Source organism: Stegostoma tigrinum, chromosome 4 (assembly GCF_030684315.1).
Source record: "Stegostoma tigrinum isolate sSteTig4 chromosome 4, sSteTig4.hap1, whole genome shotgun sequence".
Lineage (NCBI taxonomy): Eukaryota > Metazoa > Chordata > Chondrichthyes > Orectolobiformes > Stegostomatidae > Stegostoma > Stegostoma tigrinum.
The window spans coordinates 41256461-41277304 of NC_081357.1; the positions used below are offsets into that span (position 1 = coordinate 41256461).

General features: G+C 38.5%; 2 protein-coding genes across 11 annotated transcripts in view; one reads left to right on the forward strand and one right to left on the reverse strand.

Annotated features, from left to right (window-relative positions):
* casp8ap2 (caspase 8 associated protein 2) overlaps positions 1-5204 on the forward strand; it is a 44080-nt gene extending 38876 nt beyond the window's left edge. For both annotated transcript variants that reach the window (XM_048531148.2, XM_059645287.1), the window contains 2 exons: positions 1626-1725; positions 2481-5204. In XM_048531148.2, coding sequence (XP_048387105.2) covers positions 1626-1725; positions 2481-2543 — 163 coding nt within the window. In that variant the 3' untranslated portion in view covers positions 2544-5204. The remainder of the gene's footprint in view (positions 1-1625; positions 1726-2480) is intronic.
* A 4353-nt stretch (positions 5205-9557) lies between these two features.
* The window catches only part of slc18b1 (solute carrier family 18 member B1), a 41514-nt gene continuing 30227 nt past the window's right edge, over positions 9558-20844 (reverse strand). For 8 of the 9 annotated variants that reach the window (XM_048530644.1, XM_048530646.2, XM_048530643.2 and 5 more), the window contains 6 exons: positions 19207-19298; positions 17309-17404; positions 14859-14933; positions 11985-12078; positions 11800-11849; positions 9558-10259 (listed from right to left, as the gene is read on the reverse strand). In XM_048530644.1, the coding sequence (XP_048386601.1) occupies positions 10205-10259; positions 11800-11849; positions 11985-12078; positions 14859-14933; positions 17309-17404; positions 19207-19298 (462 nt within the window). In that variant the 3' untranslated portion in view covers positions 9558-10204. The remainder of the gene's footprint in view (positions 10260-11799; positions 11850-11984; positions 12079-14858; positions 14934-17308; positions 17405-19206; positions 19299-20844) is intronic. The other variant, XM_059645289.1, reaches the window with a different exon arrangement.

The following is a 20844-nucleotide window of genomic DNA, read 5'->3' on the forward strand; positions in this document are numbered from 1 at the left end:
TTCTTCTTAGGGTGATGAATGTCTGGAATTGTCCACCCTGGAGAGTTGTGGTGGCTACTTCAGTTAGAGTGTTTAAAGAAGCAGAAAGCCCTTAACATTTCAAAGATTTGAGCTGGCACAAAAGAGGATTTGAAGCGTGGGACAGACCCATTGTGATTTTATTGGACAGCAGGATTGCAGTGCAGGTTTGAGGGGCTGAATGGCCTACTCTTGCTCCTATTTCTATATTTTTATGTTTTTAAATATGAAGAGCAGCATAGTGACTGTTGCACTTTTAACCGATAGGAATGGGGAACGAAAAGGAATTTATACTACAGAGGAATGGGGGATGTAATGACTAAATATTGTTAGAACTATTGCTAATTTTTCATTATTTTCATCTTTTTTTAATCCGGTTTTGGTTTGGAGCTGGGATCTGTGAGCTAAAGATGACTCTTGCATAACAGCTTTGTTACGAGGGAAAATGGGTCAAGCAAGCTTTTGTTTATTCATGAAGCCAGGCCTGGAATTAAATTGCAGATTGATTCCTGATCAAAAGGTTCTGTAGACTCTTCATCATTGAGAAAAAGCAATATGTTTATTCCATTATTAACCAACGAAGTAAAGCAGGAAGGTATCCAGCATTGGCTCCTATTATTGACTGTTGCATATCCATGCCTCATTCACCTGGTCACTAATCCAATCTGAGAAAAAACAAATTGGCTTTTTAATCTATATGACAGTGTTTGCTTACTTTGACAAGCTGTTAGTTTTTTGATCTAAAGAAGATATTCAAAAGCTTTAAAGCAAGTGTCGCATCCTATTACCTGACAGGAGTCAGTTTAATTTTTGAGTCTTCTCAAAGAGTCCATAATTAAATTTATTTTGTGAAAATTTGTAATTGTGTTAAATAAATCTGTGAAAAGTTTGACTCCTTGTTAATGGCTTTTAAATTGGCACAAAAAAATGCTGCAACTCTATTTACCATGCACGTTATTTGAGCTTAAAATTCTGAGGTTAAGTTATGTTTGTTTTAATCTAAATACTATTTAAATGATGCCATTGCTTTGTGATAATTATTCTTAGTTAACCCCTCTGATATGAATTTAACTATTAAAGTGCAGATGTTCATTCCCTCAGGTTTGAGAGGAGATTTTTTTTACAAGTTGGTAATTTTAAATTTCTTTGCATTTGTGCATCTCTTATTCCCGCTGAGCCCAATCGATTTCCTGTTCCTTTTCTTTCTGTGCCTGATTTGTTCTCAGAATTCATTTGTCAGTTGACACTTCCTCCTTATGTTGTTAATTTCTGCCATGCTCTGATTAAGCAGATATGTAGCTGATTTCTCTGTGTACCAAGGTCCTGGATGCCAGTATCCATCACTTTTCCATTTTCCATGTTCCGTGCAAAATATTGTGGTAATTTAAAACAAACGAAAGTGGATGGTTTTTTACCGTGTTACAGCAAATATTTGGCTCATTAATGTCTGTTGTTTATCAATATTGCCTAACCTGCTGAATGTTTCCAATATTTTCAGCCTGTGAATAAATTGGATAATTAGTTAGGACAAATTGTTTTTTATCTTTGCTCCTTTTACTGTTGTTTTAGATTATCCTCTGTAATCCCTTTTTGCTCTTTCTTGTCAGGGAGAATGATCGAGCAATACTGTTGAGCTGTCAACAGAAGGGAGCAAATGAAGAGACTTTTAGTTACATAGCTGGAAAACTGCATCGGTCCCCTGATCAGGTAAACACCTCAGTACCTGCAAAATGAAGCAGCAGCTAAACTTTTTGTTGAAAACAAGGGTGTAGAGCTGGATGAACATAGCAGGCCAAGCAGCATTGGTGGAGCAGGAAAGCTGACATTTTGGGTCTAGACCTTTCTTCAAAAATAGGGTAGGGGAAGGAGATTCTGAAATAAATAGGAAGAGAGGGAGAGGCGGCTGGAAGATGCATAAGGGAGAAGCTAGGTGAAGAGGTCAAAGAGACGGGGATGGAGCCAGTAAAGGTGAGTGTAGGTGGGCAATTTGGGAGGGGATAGTTCGGGTCAAGGAGGTGGGATGAGACTGGTAGGTAGGAGATGGGGGTGGGACTTGAGGTGGGTGGAGTGGATAGCTGGGAGGAAGGACAGGTCAGGGAGGTGGGGGCGAGCTGGGCTGGTTTTGAGATGTGGTCAGGGGAGGGGAGATTTTTGAAGCTTGTGAAGTCCACCTGAAGGTTGCAGGAACAGCACCTCATATTTCACTTGGGAACCCTGCAGCCCAATGGTATCAATGTGAACTTGGCAAGTTGGCACTCATGTTGCTCTCAACTTTACTAGAAAAACTGTTAACAGATGAATTGTCAATTACCTGAATTGTGAAGGGGTTTGACAGAGCAAAAACAGCAACTTGTAGTTACCAAGCATCTTTGACATATTAAAATGTTCCTGGGGTACTTCACAGGAATCTAATAAAACAGTTATTCCCAGCAAATATTATTCACAATTTGTTTTCTTTTCAGGTTTCGGAACGGTTCCATCGTTTGATGAAACTATTCAAAAAGTCTGAACACATGAACAACTGAAAAATTGTGCATCTATGCTTTGTATTTCTGTCCTGCTGAAAGCGTTAAAACAATTTTGGAGAAGAAATATTAAGCCACAGAGTTGACTGACAAATAATCCACAAATGTCATTTCCAGTGCTTTTTTTTAAACTGTTAAACTTGGAAATGTTTCCTGCGTTTGCATCTCTGAAGCATTGTTTTATAGAGACATATTTCAGAATGGCACGCACCTACAGGAATGACCTTCACACTTAATCCTGTCACCTTTAACCCTGAAAATTAACATTTTGCACTGGGCTCATTAAAGTTAACTTCACAGCAAGCTCAATAAAATGTATCTTAAATGCCATAATTTGTTTCTATTTAAGTTTCAATGGAAGTGAATTGTTTATCTCAAGTTTATTTAAATACATTCTTTGTTCTTGCTGTATTTCTGCGTACATTTGTCTGCATTACCAACACTTGACCAGGTATCACAATGTGTTCACTGAAGGGTACTGTCAAATTAATAGTCTGTAAAAGTATAAAATGTGTATTTGTACATAATGCAGTTTATATTTTTGTGAATACCTTTCAAAGCAGGTTTGAAACATTTTTGAAGCTTTGCATTCACACCTGTTTTTATATAAATGTTAAATAGAATGCTGTAAATTTGTTAATATTATAAATACAAGTTTTTGAAATTTACTGACATATGTTAAGTATGTTTCAAACTGTGGAGACTAATTATTGTAATTTATTTTTGCTAGGTTTCAATGTGAAAAGTAAAGGTTACTTTTTAATTTTTCTATGTTTCTTTTTGTATCATGTGAGAAAATGTGTCTAATGTTTGATGCAAGAACAGTTGGAATAGCTTAGATGTCTTGCTTGGCCTCAATGCTAAAATTCCCTAATACATACATCTTTTTATATTTTCACCTTACAGGTGCCTGATATTTCCCCATTCAAAACCAACTTTACAGATCGCTCTGACACTATTAGATTGAGGACTGGGCTCTTAAAGTGTTAGATGGATTTGTTCGGTGTTACAGATAGTTAGAATAATAGTTTACTATTTCTTTTAGGCTTGTAGTTACAGGGCTTTTCCAGAATAAGTATTAAAATTAAGAGTTTGAGAAATTTGAGGGATTGTGCAACAGGAAAATTTGGTGGTACTTTAACAAAAAAAGCAAATAGTCAAAGGTTTTGCTTGAAGATAAAGTGATTGCAACATCTTGAGATGGTATAAGTTAATGAGCTCTCATGTATGGGAAAAGCCTGCAAGTTCATTCTGATTGCCAGTGCAACATTGTATGAAACAGCTAATGCCAAGCAATGGGTAGTAGTTGAAATCAGAGTGGCAGCTACTGAATACTGAAATCTCAAATGCTGATGAAACAATCTTGATAAATCGTCTCATGATTTGGTGCTGACTTACCAAATATATGGGGGAAAAAATCACTCACATAGCACTTCTTCTAACACTCAATGAAAGTAGAAGCAGCATTTCATTCATTAGTTTTGTCCTATTTGTGTTTTGACCTTTTTGAAGTAAGTACCAGTTTCTTCCTTGAAGGATAGAATCATAGGCTGCAGGGCTTCTTCTGTGTCTATCAAGTCTGTACCACCAGAGCTGCACTAAATCTGTATCAGTCCCTTTACAGCAGTAGGCCCATAGCCTTGAATGTGTTCCAGATTTCTATAACCTTTTGAATGAAACATATTTCTGTCCTATTGAAAGACTTTGAATGCTAGATGAATGAACATTTTAAAGATTCAGATATGAGATTTTTGTAACAGATGTAAATAGGATTTTAGCAGCAGTAGGCCACCTTGCTGTAGTAACCTGCTTCGTCATTCAGGATGATGATGGCTTATTTGGTTGTGGTCTCTTTCAATTTTCTCCTTACGTCCCATAGCCTTTGACTGCTTTGTCTAACAATGAATCTATCGAACAAAAGCAAGTGATGTTGAGGTCCAAATATTCTCTCCACTTTCTTGTTAATTGTGTTGCTGACTTTTCCAAGTGCTGGTTGTGGAGTGGTTTAACCAACCGAATAAATCTCAAATTAAGTTTTCTCCCCATTTACATTGTGTTGAAAGAAAATTGAGAAATGGTTGCCATGACAGTCCTCATTATGCATATTCAACTAGAATAAATTTTACAGTGATAGTTTTAATATGGCAGAGGTGAAGATTAGGATGCTGCAATTGGCTGCAGTCTCTGGGTTAAGAGGGAAAACTTAGTTTACCATTCTAGAGTAAGATGGGATAGGTAGAGTGAGTTCTACAATTGTATAGATTGACTAATCTACATTTATTGCTCTCTTACCTGCAAAGCATGCTACCCTGGTCAACTACTAGGAGGAATCTGTTTTCCTGCTTTTTGCCATTTTTTGTTCTTTAGGTCAAAAATTGTAAAAGGTTTGCATTTGCTGCAGTTTACTTCAGGTTTTCATTTTTAGTCCTGCATTTCTGTAAATGTGTCTTAAATAGTGTCCTTAAGTTCTCTCTGTTCACTGTCTTGATTATTCGGTATCCTTATGTTCATCCAATGATTTGTATATTGTCTGTTCTAATGCTAAAGAAGTATTCATTTGTTGGAGTGTAAACTGCTCGGGCTAGCTGCATTATATAAAAATAGTATTCTTAGTTAAGGCATGGTTCTGCCCCTGCACAATTTAAATTAATAAGATCTTGATTTCACTTTTGTAACTTTATTTTTATAATAAAAACCTTTTAAAGTGTATTTGCTTTTCTATTCAAATATTCTGTAGAATTTGATGTTGACTTCAGTTAAACTTTGAGCTGTACTGCTTGAGTCATAAGAATGCTTCATTTCAAAACAAAATCGCTTGAGGAAGAACAATGTGCTTGTGCTTTTATTGCCACCAATTCTATTCTCCTTGACAACAATCCTTGGCTGAAACGGGCTGCATGTCATTTTGTTGATATATTTCAGATGTTTGTTTTGTCTTGGTGGCATAGTTCATACTTGTTGCCTCTGAGGTCAGAAGGATATTGCTCAGGTCCTCCTGCAGTGATCCTCCTTGGACAGTGCAAACATCTGGTACGTACAAATTCGCTACTAATGAAACACTGATACATTTATAGGTAAAGGGGGTGATTCTAGATTATCTGTAGTATACCATATTAGAATTGGAAACTTTGTTTAAAAAAGCATTTCAATTCAACCACATCAGAAACTGAAGATATAGCGATTTGAGTTACTAGTTTTTGTTTTCCGAGACACATTAGATTGGGGAAGAACTGGAAACAGTTCAAGCTTGAATGATAGAAGACCTGCTCTTCCTTAATGAAAGATGTGAGAACAGTTGCTAAACAGTAATAAATTCAACATTGCATGGCAGGCATGTGATGGAAAAATATTAGCCAACTTGTTTTCTTAAAGCTTAGCCAGAAGGAGCAGTGATCTTGCAGCAGTTTTGTTCAGTGTAGTTCAAGAGCGGATCAACTCATTGGGGAAAGGAGCTTGTCTTTTTGCTTGGAGCAGCAATTTGAACATCATTACTCTCATTTCAAAATTACAAGTGAGCAAATCTCCTGCAATTTAGAATAAAATTTAAAAGTTGCCTGAGAAAGTAAAAAGCAATAAATCAATCGTCAGCTCTCTTCAATTTTCTTTGAAGTGAGTTCAGCACTTTTGAATCTTGCAATATGATGTATGCACTTGGCAACGTTGCTAATCTGGAAAATATGAACTAAGTTGCACCTTAATTTGCATTGATATTGGGTGAAATCTGCAAAATGTATGAAAAAATGCAATATCACTGAGCTATGAATTGTTTTACCAGGAGATCCCTGATTGGAAACTTGTATGGACATGATATTGCGGCTTTTCATTAAGATGGTTTGAACTTCCCTCATTGCTTCTGTGATCTAAGGAATGCTGAAATGGAATGTTAGTGGTAATGTGTTAACAACTTCTAGGATGCATAATTTAAATGTTCCCAGGCTAGGTTGCACATTTGAATCCAATAAATTCGGTTACAAAGGAAATAGCAAAACTTAGATTGTCTTGCCAGCATGACTTATTTGACAGTGCCCCACACATTTGGTCAGCATGTGAGTCCCATATCCATCCTGCACCATTGACTCTTTGGCCCATAAACATCCACAATGGTACTTTAAACTCAAGCACAAGTGTAAAATCAGAGGTAGCAAATCCTTTCCATTGTGTGAACAATCCAAAAGTATCTTCTGTGCATACTGCTCCTCTGATGCTGCTTTTGCCTGCTGTCATCTCTGACACCAGCATCAGAAGTTCTTACTATCTCAAAGTTGAAATTTCCACCTGATTGCTCAATGTGCTGGATTCTCTTCAGCTGTACTACCTGACAGCAGAATGTATAACAATGGAGATAATATGTGACACTGTGAAGATTACCTACAAATCCCTGTTAACGCAACCAAGTTTTATGTTACTCACCACGCTGTACAGTGGATCAGGGTTGCCTGATGCTTAGCTGCCCTAACACACGTAAATGATGGCCAATTTCCTTGCTAACCTATCAACTGCAGGTCAGACCAGTGTGGAAGGGGTGGCATATAGGTTATGGGTATGGACATTTTTGTGGTTATACTACTGCATTAGCAGTTCAGTAATTTGGATCATGGCAGTATGTAAATTTAGGTACCCTTTTAAAAAGCTCACATCAATGAATTAGTTATCAGGCATCCAACAACCTAACCTAAGTCATTCATCATTATCCTTAGGACATTTGTAGCCTGGCCTATGTGTAACTCCAATCCCATATTAATGATGCTCATAATTGAGAAAAAGCTTCTTTGTCTAAATAATGGTGAAATAAAATGGTTGAAGCAAATAGACACATTTCATAGGAAGCCAGATAAGCATGCATGGAAGGAGAGAATAGAAAGTTGTTCTGGTGGAGTCGTGAGAGAAGATGGGTAGATGGTGGAGTCGAACGTTAACACCAGCATGGACTAGATGGGCTGAATGGTGTTTCTCGGTGGCTACTTCATAGTTACATAGAATATACACCAATCAAGATACCTCTTTGCACCCCTAAACAGTTCTATTGGATGCTTTTGAATTTTTGAAAAAGTGTCTTTTTTTTCCGTCAGTGAATAATGGCTGATCTGTACCTGAACTTCAATTACTTGCTTTGGTTAGGTCTACCGTGGTACCCATTTTTCAATTTTTGTTTAATACCATGTAAATTGGGAGAAAACTTAATTTGTTTAGTTAGATAACTCTCAACCAGTAAATAACAAATACTTAAGTATAAAAGAGAGCAACATTGTTCACCAGAAAATAGAAGGGAATGTTTTTCTCTGCCATTCATTGAATAATGGCTGAACTGTACATCAGCATCACTCATTTGCCTTTGCTCCATATTGCTTGATCAATTAACTTTAGACAAGTCAAAGGCTATGGAATGCAGACAGAAAATTGGAACTGAAAATAAAGCAAAAGTGTTTAAAGAAAAGGGAGGGGTTAGGCCTTGGAGGAATTTGAAAATGAAGATGAGATTTTTAAATAAAAGCAAAATACTGCATAAATTTTAAATACATACAGAAACTGTTCAAGAAATTGAGGAGATCTGACAGACAGAAAAAGGGATTTATGTTCTGGAGATTTGATTTACATGAAAATTTTAAAATCAGGACCTTAATTAACTAGAAACTAATGCAAACCAGTGAACACCGGGCTGAATAAAATTTGCTGCAAAAATGACATGCAGAATTTTGAACGATCTTGAGCTTACAGACGCTGACCAGGTACGACGTTATAGTCAAGCGTAGAGGTAATGGTGGAGTTAGGTGATATTACAAAAGTGGAAATAGATGGTCGTAGCAATGGTGTGAACATGAGGCTGGTAGATCACTTGGGGTCAAGAGTAATGCTGTGGCTGTAAACAGTCCAATTCAGCCTTACACAATGACCAGGAAGAAGGATTGAATCGATGGTGAGGTAACAGTTTGTGATAAGGACCTGAATGATCTTAGTCTTCCCAATATTTAGTTGGAGGAAATTTCTGCTCGTCCAATGGTGTGACACTTTACAGTCTGAGTTAAAAGGTTTAGTGTTAAAACAGGCTGTTGAGAACAGAGATGAAATTGTTCTTCAGTCTGGAGAACAGTATACAATGGTGTTACACAGGAATCCCTTTTAGTCATTCTCTTTTGACATCTATTAATGACCCTGGTTTGAAAATCTTTGGCATAATTTCAAACTCAATGAAGAGGGCAGTATCAAGCTTTAAGAGAGTAAATTAACATGCAAGCTTTAACTTGGCTGTTGTTGCAGCTGTTAGATTTGCCGCACCTCTGACACTTATTTCAGATTGCTTATATTTACAGTTTTACTTTTGTTGTACACACCTCTTAGTTTTTGAAAGTTACAGAGAAAAGATACTATCTATTCTTTTTGGAATGAGATTCAATTATCACAATTGGTTTTAACCATCAGCATTTTTGCCATTTGTCGCATAAAACAGAAACCAGAAACATCTCAGCACATTATTTCTTCCAAACTTCAAACACAAAATTACCGTCTTTTCAAACATCTTTGTTGTGTTCAATCCTATACTGGGGCTTTTAATCAGATGTCAATTTGGAAAAAAACATCAACCTCACCCTCTTTACATTGTGACAGGGCTGTTTTACATTTTCAACATTTTCTGTTTAATTCAACATCCCTTTCTTCCCCTCAGGAATATTCATGGCCTTGACAGATTAAAGTTTTTCTTCGCCAAGCAGACATTTTCAAATTGTGGTCTTGGAAACCATTAAAAGTTTTCTAATAAATTTTACAACGGCACCTTGGATAAAGAGGTCTGACCTTGTCAAATCTAGTTGTTATTTTAGATATTAAAATGTACTTTGGTAGATGCACACTGAGGCTTTTTCTTCATTGTGCAAGAGAAACAGGATATAGTTAGTTTTGTGGCATTCTAACAAAGCTGTTAAAAATCCTACTTTCATCATTATATTTTGGCAACATGCTCAACAACTAAAAATACAGGAATGAAGAGAATGAGTTCAAAATAAAAAAAAACTAGTGGTTTTATTACTTTATTAGTGACAAGAAAATTGTGATCAGGATCATCAAATTACATGAAATCGACAGAAGGAAATTGTATTTATTATCCTGAACAATTAAAAATCATGATTTCTACAACAGAACACTGCTTGACATCAGAATCAGAATCGCTCAAGTGTGGAATTCAGCCTATCAAGTCCACACCATCCCTCTAAAAGTATCACACCTAAACCCACCCCAATGCTGTTGCATTTCTCACAGCTAACCCAACTAGCCTAAACATGGGCAATTTGGCCTGGCCAATCCACCTAACCTGTGCATCTTGGACTGTGGGAGGAAACCCATGCAGATACAAGGAGAATGTGCAAACTCCAGACAGACAGACAGCTGCATCAGGGAGGAATCGAACCCGTCTCTGCACTGTGAGGCTGCAGTGCTAACCAGTGATCAACTGTGCCACCCTGATATACTATATTTGATGATAATAATATAAAATTCATTTTAATCTATTACAGGCAAATTGCAGAATTAATATAAAAAATTAAAATATTTAAACCCACAAACTGAGTTATGTAAAGACTGAGTTAGTAAAGACTATTTGAAACACAAGGATGTCTAAAGGTTGTGTGAAAGAGAATTGTAGTCCATTCAAACCCATTAAATGTCCAAATTCAATTTGGTATCAGTGGTGCTCGTTCTTCATTGGTGTGTATCCCAGAGACCGACCTACATAAACATAACAATTTACATCATTATTTAATTGAAGACAATTATGTTTTCATACAGAATTATTAGGATGTGAAGATTTTGTTCTTAAAGATAAAAAAAACACAATCCACTACTTAACGAAAAAAAATCCTATGTGAACACATAATAAGGTGGTTTGCTTGTCTGATCCAGATATTGAATGTTATTTAAATATTCGAATAACAGCAGATATCTACTAAACCAAGTGCAATATCAACTTTTCAGTGGTCAATTTAATTTGAAGCATGTGCCAATCACTCACTAATCAACCCATACTCCCATTCTATGTCTTGCAGTCATTAAAGTACAAGTTTAACAAACTCAAATAACACAAAAACAGTGACGTAATTTAATGTTAACTTTTTTTTTCCTCATACATTGTTAAAGCAGGTGTATAATAACACAGGAAGACTATTATTCATTCACTGATTAAATCACTCAGAATGGAAATGTCACTATTTCCAGTCCTGAAATGCCCTTGTGAAGGTGTTGATGAGTGGGCTTCTTGAAATGAAGCAGTTTCTATAATGAAGGTACATCCAACGGGCTGTTAGACACAGGAAGTCGAGGATTTTAACTAAGGTGATGATGAAGGGGCACTGTTATTGTTCTAAGTCGAGATAAAGTGTCATATAGATATGGTAATGCTTTTCAGCCCATTCTCCCTTAATTGGTCTGCTGGCTGGATGCAAATTTGGGAGGTGCAGTTGAAGGTGGCTTGTTGGGTTACAATTGCATCCTGGAGATAATACATACTGCTGCCATTGTGCATTGATCATGAAGGGAGTGTCAGTGAAGTGTTTCTGAAGCAGGGTCTAGGCCCGAAACGTCAGCTTTCCTGCTCTTCTGATGCTGCTTGGCCTGCTGTGTCATTCCAGCTCTACACCTTGGTTATCCATCATTCAAGTGGACCGCTTTGTCATGGATGGAATTATCTGGAGTGTTGCTTGAACTACACTCACCTAGGTTAATGTATAATGTTCTATTAAAACCCAGTTGGAAATTCAGAAGTAAATTCTTTACCTCATAGGACTGTGGAAGTTCTATCATTGAGCACGCTCAAGGCAGAAATCGAGAGATGTCTGGAAGCTAAATGACATTAAGGTATATGGAGATTCTGTGGGAAAATGGCATGAAGGAGATGATCAGCCATGTAAAAGTTAGTGGGGCAGACTCAATGGGCTGAATCCTGTTCCTGTTTCCCTACTCAAAAGAGGGTTGAGGATGTGAAGACTGTTACTACAGAGAGTGGTTGAAGAAATAATAAGGATGCCTACAAGGGAAAACTGGATAAGCAGACGAGGGAGAAGGAAATAGATGGTTACAATGGTATATTTAGATGAGGAAAGATAGGAGGAAGCTTGAGCACAGCATAAATACTTGCATCGACTGAATGGCCTATTTCTGTTGTATATGCTGTGTAATCATTCTTGCCTGTTCTAAAATGTCACCATTCCTTCATTCACTCTACATCACAGCATTCTTTTAAATTTAACAGAATGAAAATACAAGTACAAACCTCCTTTTGTGAAATGTTACCACTATAAAGTACAAACCCAGCAGGGAACCCTGAAGATAGAAGAAAAGAAAATTACAGATGGGGATTATTGAAGAGACCTTGGATTTGGAATTTTATTTTTAAAATGGTGGCTTAGGGTTTTGACTCTCAATATAGTATGCATTATCCACATTGTGTTGACTTACAAAAAACAGTGGCAAGCTTCCTTGTATGGCTGCAGCCCACTCAAAACCCAATTTTTCATATAGGTATCCACCCAGCATTGGTCCTACAAATGACCTGATTTAAAAGAGGAAAAAAAAACTAGTTTTGATCCATGAGAACTATTTTGTACCATTGTAAAGTTTATAACTTTCTGTTCATAACCTGTATTATCTCCAGCAGTACCTTGTCTTCTAGGAGGTCAATGTGTCAGCTCCAAGGACTTCGAGCTGAGACGGCCATATTATACTCATGTAGTTTAATATTAAAGTTAAATCTTAAAATCAAAGCTTGTGATGTGCACCAGCAGCAACAGTCATATCTACAAACCTGGGGGTGCAATTTTTGGGTTAGTTACAAGCACTGGGTAACAGCTGTGTTGCAAGACTGTTTCCTTGCATATTTTTGCTTCTTCACACTTGGATCAATGTCAGTGAGTAGATACAAAAGTATGAAATAGCTGTCCATAGGTATCTCCACTTGCTTAAAATTGTGAAATTAATTATATACAATTGGTATAATTTGAGGCATTATTTAGAACACTAGTTTGAGCCAGCAACTTGGGTACAAACCAAAATACTGCAGTAAATAAACCTTCCAAATTTACTAAACGCCAGACCAAAATTAAATGGATCCAATATATTGTTTCATAATACAATATTCTTTATGCATAAACAGCTAGACTGTTTTAGCAGGAGTCAGAATAAGTAACACCAACACAATTTAAAAATGATATTTGAATGCATGCATTGTATGGCTAGAACTTGTCTTAATGAAGTACATACACTTATTTATTAAAAATTTTCATGTAACAAGCCCTTCCTGGAGCATGTTCCTTCACATCTGCTGTCACAATTTAAAAAATATATTTAAACGGTGGTCTATAACAGTCATCCCAGCTCCAAGAATCTCTTCTTAAATTATCCAGTTTACCGAGTGGTTACTCTTAATATCACATCTGAGTTCTACTCCTTCCCCAAACATTGAGCTAGTATTTTTCCTCTTGATTTGACTAGCCAGCACATCTAGCTACAAAAGCTCAAGTATTACTTTGGGTTATTTGAGCACATTGAGCTGAAGAACTTGAAACAGAAATGACTAAGATATAAAAAGTGAGGCTGGATGAACACAGCAGGCCAAGCAGCATCTCAGGAGCACAAAAGCTGACGTTTCGGGCCTAGACCCTTCATCAGAGAGGGGGATGGGGAGAGGGAACTGGAATAAATAGGGAGAGAGGGGGAGGCGGACCGAAGATGGAGAGTAAAGAAGATAGGTGGAGAGAGTGTAGGTGGGGAGGTAGGGAGGGGATAGGTCTGTTCAGGGAAGATGGACAGGTCAAGGAGGTGGGATGAGGTTAGTAGGTAGCTGGGGGTGCGGCTTGGGGTGGGAGGAAGGGATGGGTGAGAGGAAGAACCGGTTAGGGAGGCAGAGACAGGTTGGACTGGTTTTGGGATGCAGTGGGTGGGGGGGAAGAGCTCGGCTGGTTGTGTGGTGCAGTGGGGGGAGGGGACGAACTGGGCTGGTTTAGGGATGCAGTAGGGGAAGGGGAGATTTTGAAACTGGTGAAGTCCACATTGATACCATATGGCTGCAGGGTTCCCAGGCGGAATATGAGTTGCTGTTCCTGCAACCTTCGGGTGGCATCATTGTGGCAGTGCAGGAGGCCCATGATGGACATGTCATCTAGAGAATGGGAGGGGGAGTGGAAATGGTTTGCGACTGGGAGGTGCAGTTGTTTGTTGCGAACTGAGCAGAGGTGTTCTGCAAAGCGGTCCCCAAGCCTCCGCTTGGTTTCCCAAAGTAGAGGAAGCCGCACCGGGTACAGTGGATGCAGTATACCACATTGGCAGATGTGCAGGTGAACCTCTGCTTAATGTGGAATGTCATCTTGGGGCCTGGGCTGGGGGTGAGGGAGGAGGTGTGGGGACAAGTGTAGCATTTCCTGCGGTTGCAGGGGAAGGTGCCGGGTGTGGTGGGGTTGGAGGGCAGTGTGGAGCGAACAAGGGAGTCACGGAGAGAGTGGTCTCTCCGGAAAGCAGACAGGGGAGGGGATGGAAAAATGTCTTGGGTGGTGGGGTCGGATTGTAAATGGTGGAAGTGTCGGAGGATAATGCGTTGTATCCGGAGGTTGGTAGGGTGGTGTGTGAGAACGAGGGGGATCCTCTTGGGGCGGTTGTGGCGGGGGCGGGGTGTGAGGGATGTGTTGCGGGGAATACGGGAGACGCGGTCAAGGGCGTTCTTGATCACTGTGGGGGGAAAGTTGCGGTCCTTAAAGAACTTGGACATCTGGGATGTGCGGGAGTGGAATGTCTTATCGTGGGAGCAGATGCGGCGGAGGCGGAGGAATTGGGAATAGGGGATGGAATTTTTGCAGGAGGGTGGATGGGAGGAGGTGTATTCTAGGTGGCTGTGGGAGTCGGTGGGCTTGAAATGGACATCAGTTACAAGCTGGTTGCCTGAGATGGAGACTGAGAGGTCCAGGAAGGTGAGGGATGTGCTGGAGATGGCCCAGGTGAACTGAAGGTTGGGGTGGAAGGTGTTGGTGAAGTGGATGAACTGTTCGAGCTCCTCTGGGGAGCAGGAGGTGGCGCCGATACAGTCATCAATGTACCGGAGGAAGAGGTGGGGTTTGGGGCCTGTGTAGGTGCGGAAGAGGGACTGTTCCACGTAAACTACAAAGAGGCAGGCATAGCTGGGGCCCATGTGGGTGCCCATAGCCACCCCCAGCATCTGCAGTTCCCATTATATCTAAGATATAAAAATACTGGATACCCAACATTAGATACACCAAAACTACTAAAATACTAACCCAGGAAATTAAATACATTTCTACATATAAACAAAATGCAGATACATACCCAAGACACCACCATGCTGCAAACACTCCAGACACTAGACCTAACGTACCAAGTCCCTCTTCAAATCCATTCTCACTAGATGAAAAGGTGAAATTCTATGTCAGTTATTACAATGAAATCTTACTAGGTCATTAGAATCTGTTCATTGGTATGCTTCTGTATATAAAAATTTTGGTGTAATAAGTCATCAAGTAGTCTCAATCTTCTCAATCAGCATTCCAAATGCAAGTTAATTTCAGGAGAGGTGATGATGTCACTGGACCAGTAAATTCAGACAGTCAGGTCAATATTCTCGGAACATGAGTTCAGACAGTGAAATTTAAATTTTAAAAATCCAGAAATCAGTAACAGCAGATAAGCTTGTTAGAGACACTCAAATCTGAATTGAAATTTAAAGGAGTCAACCAATGTTATTAGTAATCATGCTGGCTCCAGCCTGTGTTTATCTGCATGTGTCGATGGAACTGGCTGCCATGGTGACCTGGATCAAAGTGAACACAATGACTCTGAGAAATGCACTCTATTGTTTTAGCCATTAGTAATCAGTACCAGCAGTAAAGCTAAGGGAGATGAGGAGCCTCAACTTCACTCAAGCACTCCTTCCTCTGAAGGAGACAAGATAGTGCCAACAGCGTCCAGTCAGAAAGAGGAAGAAAATACAAGTTCCCAAAGTTTCCTCAGAATCACAGAGTTGTAATGGTGCACAAGAAGGCCATTCAATCCATCATGTCAGCACTGGCTCCCTGAGCATTTTAACTCAGTGCCACACTCTTTCCTTATCTCTGTTACCCTAAATTTTGATCCTATTTGAATAATCATCCATTTCCCTCCTGAATGCCTCAATTGAACCTGCTTCCACCATAATTCTGGGCCATTCCCTAACTACTCACTAGGTCAATAAGGTTTTTTTTCTCATCTCACATGTGTTTCATTGCAAAACAGTTTAAATTGTGCACTCTAGTTCTTGATCCATTTACGGCCCCAAAAATTGGGTCAATCAACGGAGATGAATGGGGGGGGGAAATGACGGTTAACAAAAAGATCCCGGGAGCTTAGCCACCATTCTTTTAGGGGAAGACCACAACTTCCACTACGTCAACTGGAGAGAAGAAAACACTGCTGCCATCAAAGGCAATTATAAAAAAATTGCAAGACATCTGGGGCATGGGACAGCACTGTCTCCAATCCTCCATTTTAGAGAGCAGCTTCAGGATCAGTAAAGCATTTGCATCTGTCTCAGGTCATTTATTTTCTTTCTTTGCCTAATAAACCATCGTACCATATCTAAACTGCTTCTCCTGAGTAAATGATCAGAACATTATTATAAATTGTCAACTGCCTATATTGTGATCACAAACCCCTGTCCCAAGATCAATAGTCGCGTAAAGCTACTTGTCTATGTGAGGAACTAAATTCCCTGTCTGTTATCCAAGCAAGTTTTGCTTAAGTAGAGTGTTTAATTGTTTCATAAGCATTTCAGTTCACTTCACAGATTTGTCCTGAAAATTACCTTTCACTGCAGGTTGGCATTAGGATACAGTTGGATTTATGACCATGCTGCACCAGCTTTCATAAAATGCAATGTGAAGTAAATGTGAAGTGCTCATGCCTCTTACTGATGTTAGATCTTTCTAAATTCTGCATGAATCCAAGATCAGAGCCCAATGTGAAAATGAGGAGGGAAGCTCTGCTAAGTAATGTTGTCCACGGTGCCTTGGTGTCACCAGTGTGGGTGACTTTGAACTGTCCTCTGGGCAATTAGGGATGGGCAATAAATGCTGCCTAGCCAGTGATGCCCTCATCCCATGAATTAATAATGAATAAACCAGAGGGTCTCAACACCCCAATAGCACCCGGCATTAATCTTAAACTAAAAGCATTTGTTCACACAGACACTGCACGCTTGGTACCTTTCATCATAGGTAAGCATGTGCAGATTAACAGACCAAGAAATCTTTCTTTTTCTGAGCAATGACAAAACAGAAAATTGCACACCGAGTTCTGAATTGGGCAAAGTCAGTCATTTATCTCAAATTGGCAGACTACTTAGACAAACTAATATGTACAGCAGGGCCAGAGCAGCTAAACAGATAGACAGCAGCATGAATATTTATTTAAGCATTTCTAATTTTCTATTTAAGGGATTTACAATTTTTACTGTAAATATTAAAAATTACTGCTCATATTTTCAGGCCAGGTATTCAAACATTGACAAAACTGACATAATAAACCTCTTGAAGTTGGGAAACCAGGAGTGCCAAGAGGTGCTGTCTAACACAACAAAGATGGAAATAAAGACCAAATCTGAAGAGTTGATGAGGCAAAATATCATTCTTGTCAAATTCAGTCAGCTAAACCTTCCTCAGTTACAATAAACATGACTATTAAAAAAAAGTATCTAAGCATCCTTTAAAGTAGAAAACATAATATCATAAATTAAAATTTCTTACTAAACACAGGTGATGATTTCTGGGAAAACTGGAATTCCACTCAAACTGAGTGAAAACCCACTGAGTACCAGCATCAAAACCAACATCCAGAGCCGGCTGCAAAGGAAACAAATAAAATTGAATCTTAAAAAGGTACCTATTTTGACCCAGGTAGGTATCATTCATCTAGTACTTGAAATGTGATCTAAAAAAATTGCTCTGTCCTCTCCTGTAAAAACAATAACCTATAATGACTGAGTACCAAATTAAATGTCTTGGTTACAGGTGGTTTGCCAATTGTTTGCAGATTGTAAGGTCAGAAAATGATTAAAACTACAGGAAGAAGGAGCATCATTCTTGGAAATGTAAAATTATTCACCCCGATGAGAGGTATGGAAAAGTATAATTTTTTCAAAGATGTGGAAAAATATTAAGTGCAACACACAGAGTGATTAGGATGTAGATGGATAAGAGGGAGTCTATGAATGCGATGTACTTAGACTTTTAGCAGTTATCTAACAAGCTGCCACATCAGAGGTTACTGCACAGAAATAAGAGCTTACCATGTAGGGTATAATATACTGACATGAGAGAGGATTGGTTAGATAATAGGAAACAGAGAAAAGGCATAAATTGATCATTCTTGCGCTGACCAAATGTGTTGAGTGGATTCAATTTTGGGGCCTCGCTATTTACAATGTATCAATGACTTGGATGAAGGGACCTAAAGTTGAGGATTACTGTAAAAGCATACATTTTTAAGACCTTCAACTTGCACTCATCAGCGAAGGAAATATCAATGTAAAGGAAAACAACCTCTTGTGTGTGCTGAGAAAAACAAACCTTTTTTTCCTTTACTCTGGTGTTTCTAACAAATCTTCCTGATGACTGTAAGGCGTAAAACGAGTATTGCTGCAAGAAGATCTAACTTCTGTAATATTAAATGACTGAATAGATGGTTGCTAAATTGCTGATGTCACAAAGTTAGATCGGAAAGAAAGTTGGAAAGAACACAAGGAGACTGCAAAGAAAATGTTATTATAAGAATATTATAGGGAAAGGTTATTCAGGTTGGCCCTGTATTAATTGGAGTTGAGAAGAAAGAGGTGAAGCTACTGAAGTATATAAGATCTTGTACGGACTTGACAGGGTAATCTGCTTTCCCTTACTGCAGAATCTAGAAGCAATGATCACAGAATCATAACAAAGGATTTAGGACAGAGAAATGAGATTTTTTTGGCACTGAGGGGTTTGGGAATCTTTGAAATTCTCTAAGTTAGAAGATTGTCGCTATTCAGTCAGAGTATATTCAAGAGTTAAGGAATGACAGATGTCTTGGGCACTATGGAGATCAAATGATGTGAAGGTATGATGAGAAAATGGTGATGATGTACAAGTTCAGCCATATTCTTATTGAATAGTGGAATAGGTTCAAGGAATGCCTTTCTCACTCATGCTCCTATTTCTTATGCTTCTAAATTTATGACCCTTTATGTGTTACCAGATGTAAAATATTTAGCAGGAGAAGGTTCTTCTAAATGGAGTGAAAGTCATAATTACTTTCTAAATACTTACATGACAATGCTATCTGACATGTATGGCCTGATCAGTAAAACAGACTGCAGAATGTATAGTTTTCCCCACCTTTAAAGACAGTACTGCATTATTCAAAGAACAGAAGGAAACCATTTGATTTTTCATTCCTACATCAGGTTTACAAAATAAAACTATGAATTAGATTCACTCTCCTTTACTTTCTCTACGACCGTCAAATTGTCTTTCATTCAACTTTTTATCTAATTTCCTTTTGAAATTATTACTGGATCAGTTTCCACTATTCTTTCAGGCAATGAATTCCAAATCATAATATAGCAATGCTGAAGTAAAAACTTATGAAAACAAAGCAAGATAATACATACCACTTGATGTGAAAAATAGGTGCTGGTCCCAAAAGTAAAAAGCTAACAGCAATAAGCCAACTTCCAACAAGCATTAGCCACTTCCTCATTCTCTGGAATTGGAAGAATGAGAAAGACAATAAAATGTAACTAAATTAAAAGTGAACAAGAAGAACATATTGTCACATTTCACCTTTTCAATGAATATTGAATGCATGAAATTAATAGAGAAAGGAGTATACTGGAGAAACGGACTGAAATTCACCTTCAGCAGCATTGCAAAATGGTTGCTAGTGGATTGCCTGCCACTTATACAATGCATTAAACTTTTCGTCCCACTAATTTCGGTGGTGGTGATGAGAATTCTGAATTCTGGAAACCAGAAATTCTTAGTGTACTGAATTAAAACATTGGTTGATTCTATTTCAAAATAATTTATACAGGCTAAGTTAATACATGTTGAAATGCACTGTACTACAAAGGCATTGAGCTGTATGTTCCCATAAAATTAGACTATAAGGTCAATTTTGCTATGGTCTGAAAGTCAACCATAGACAAATGGAGCCAGAACAGCAATAAAACATCTTGGAACAGAGATGCTCAGATTTGGGTGAAAACATCCCAGCTAAATCACAGTGTCTCTTCACAGAATCACACAGTTGCTATGGTGAGGAGGAAAGCCATTCAGACAACTATGTCTGCACTGGTTCTCTGAGCATTTAACTCCGGCATTTAAGTTAATCTACTGTCTTTCCCTGTAGAGCTGCATATTGGTTCCATTTAAGCAACTGTTCACTACCTATGTGAATGACTCAATAAACATACCTACAGCACACTTCAACACAGTGCATTGTATATACTAACTATATTCTGTGTGTAAAAGATATTTTTACAACGAACGAAAGAACAAAGAAAATTACAGTAAAGGAACAGGCTCTTCGGCCCTCCAAGCCTGCACTGATATGCTGCCTGTCACCATTAAAACTCCCCAGCCTTCTAGGGACCGTATCCCTCTATTCCCATCCTATTCATAAAGATGCCCTTTAAATAGCAAAAAACACAATTTGCAGTCACAGTCAATCAGTGTGGCATTTTATAAATTCCTGCTTTCTAAATAAAATCAGCCTGATTCCAGGTTAGAACCCTGACAAAGATTCTGAATGAGGACTAATACCTACAATTCAGTGCCTGATCTTTTACGTCACCTTTTGTCTCTCTGCCTGATGGAAGTTTGGAAAGTCAGGCAGACATTAATGAAACCTTTAATTATCTTGGGGCAGTGACTTGAAACTGATTCTGTAATCAATCAAAACTTCTGTCTCCTTTCTAATAGAGTTCTCCATCAGCCATTTTATGTTTGTTCACTCAACTCACACCAGTTGTATGATCCTTTGATCTCTCTGCCTCTCAACTGTGTGTCTGTATGCCCTCTCAGTGCACCTGATGAAGCAGTGACACCGCAAAAGCTTAAGATTTCAAATAAACTTGCTGGACTATACCTGGTATCATGCGATTTTTGACCATGGCAAAGGCAGCATCTATCTTTAAGGTGAACACAGATGCAAAGTATTCATTCAGCTATGCCTCTTGCCTCTAAATATAATTCTTATTTTTGGACCCTGATCAGCCTTACTCCTCTTGCTACCTGCTTTTTACTAC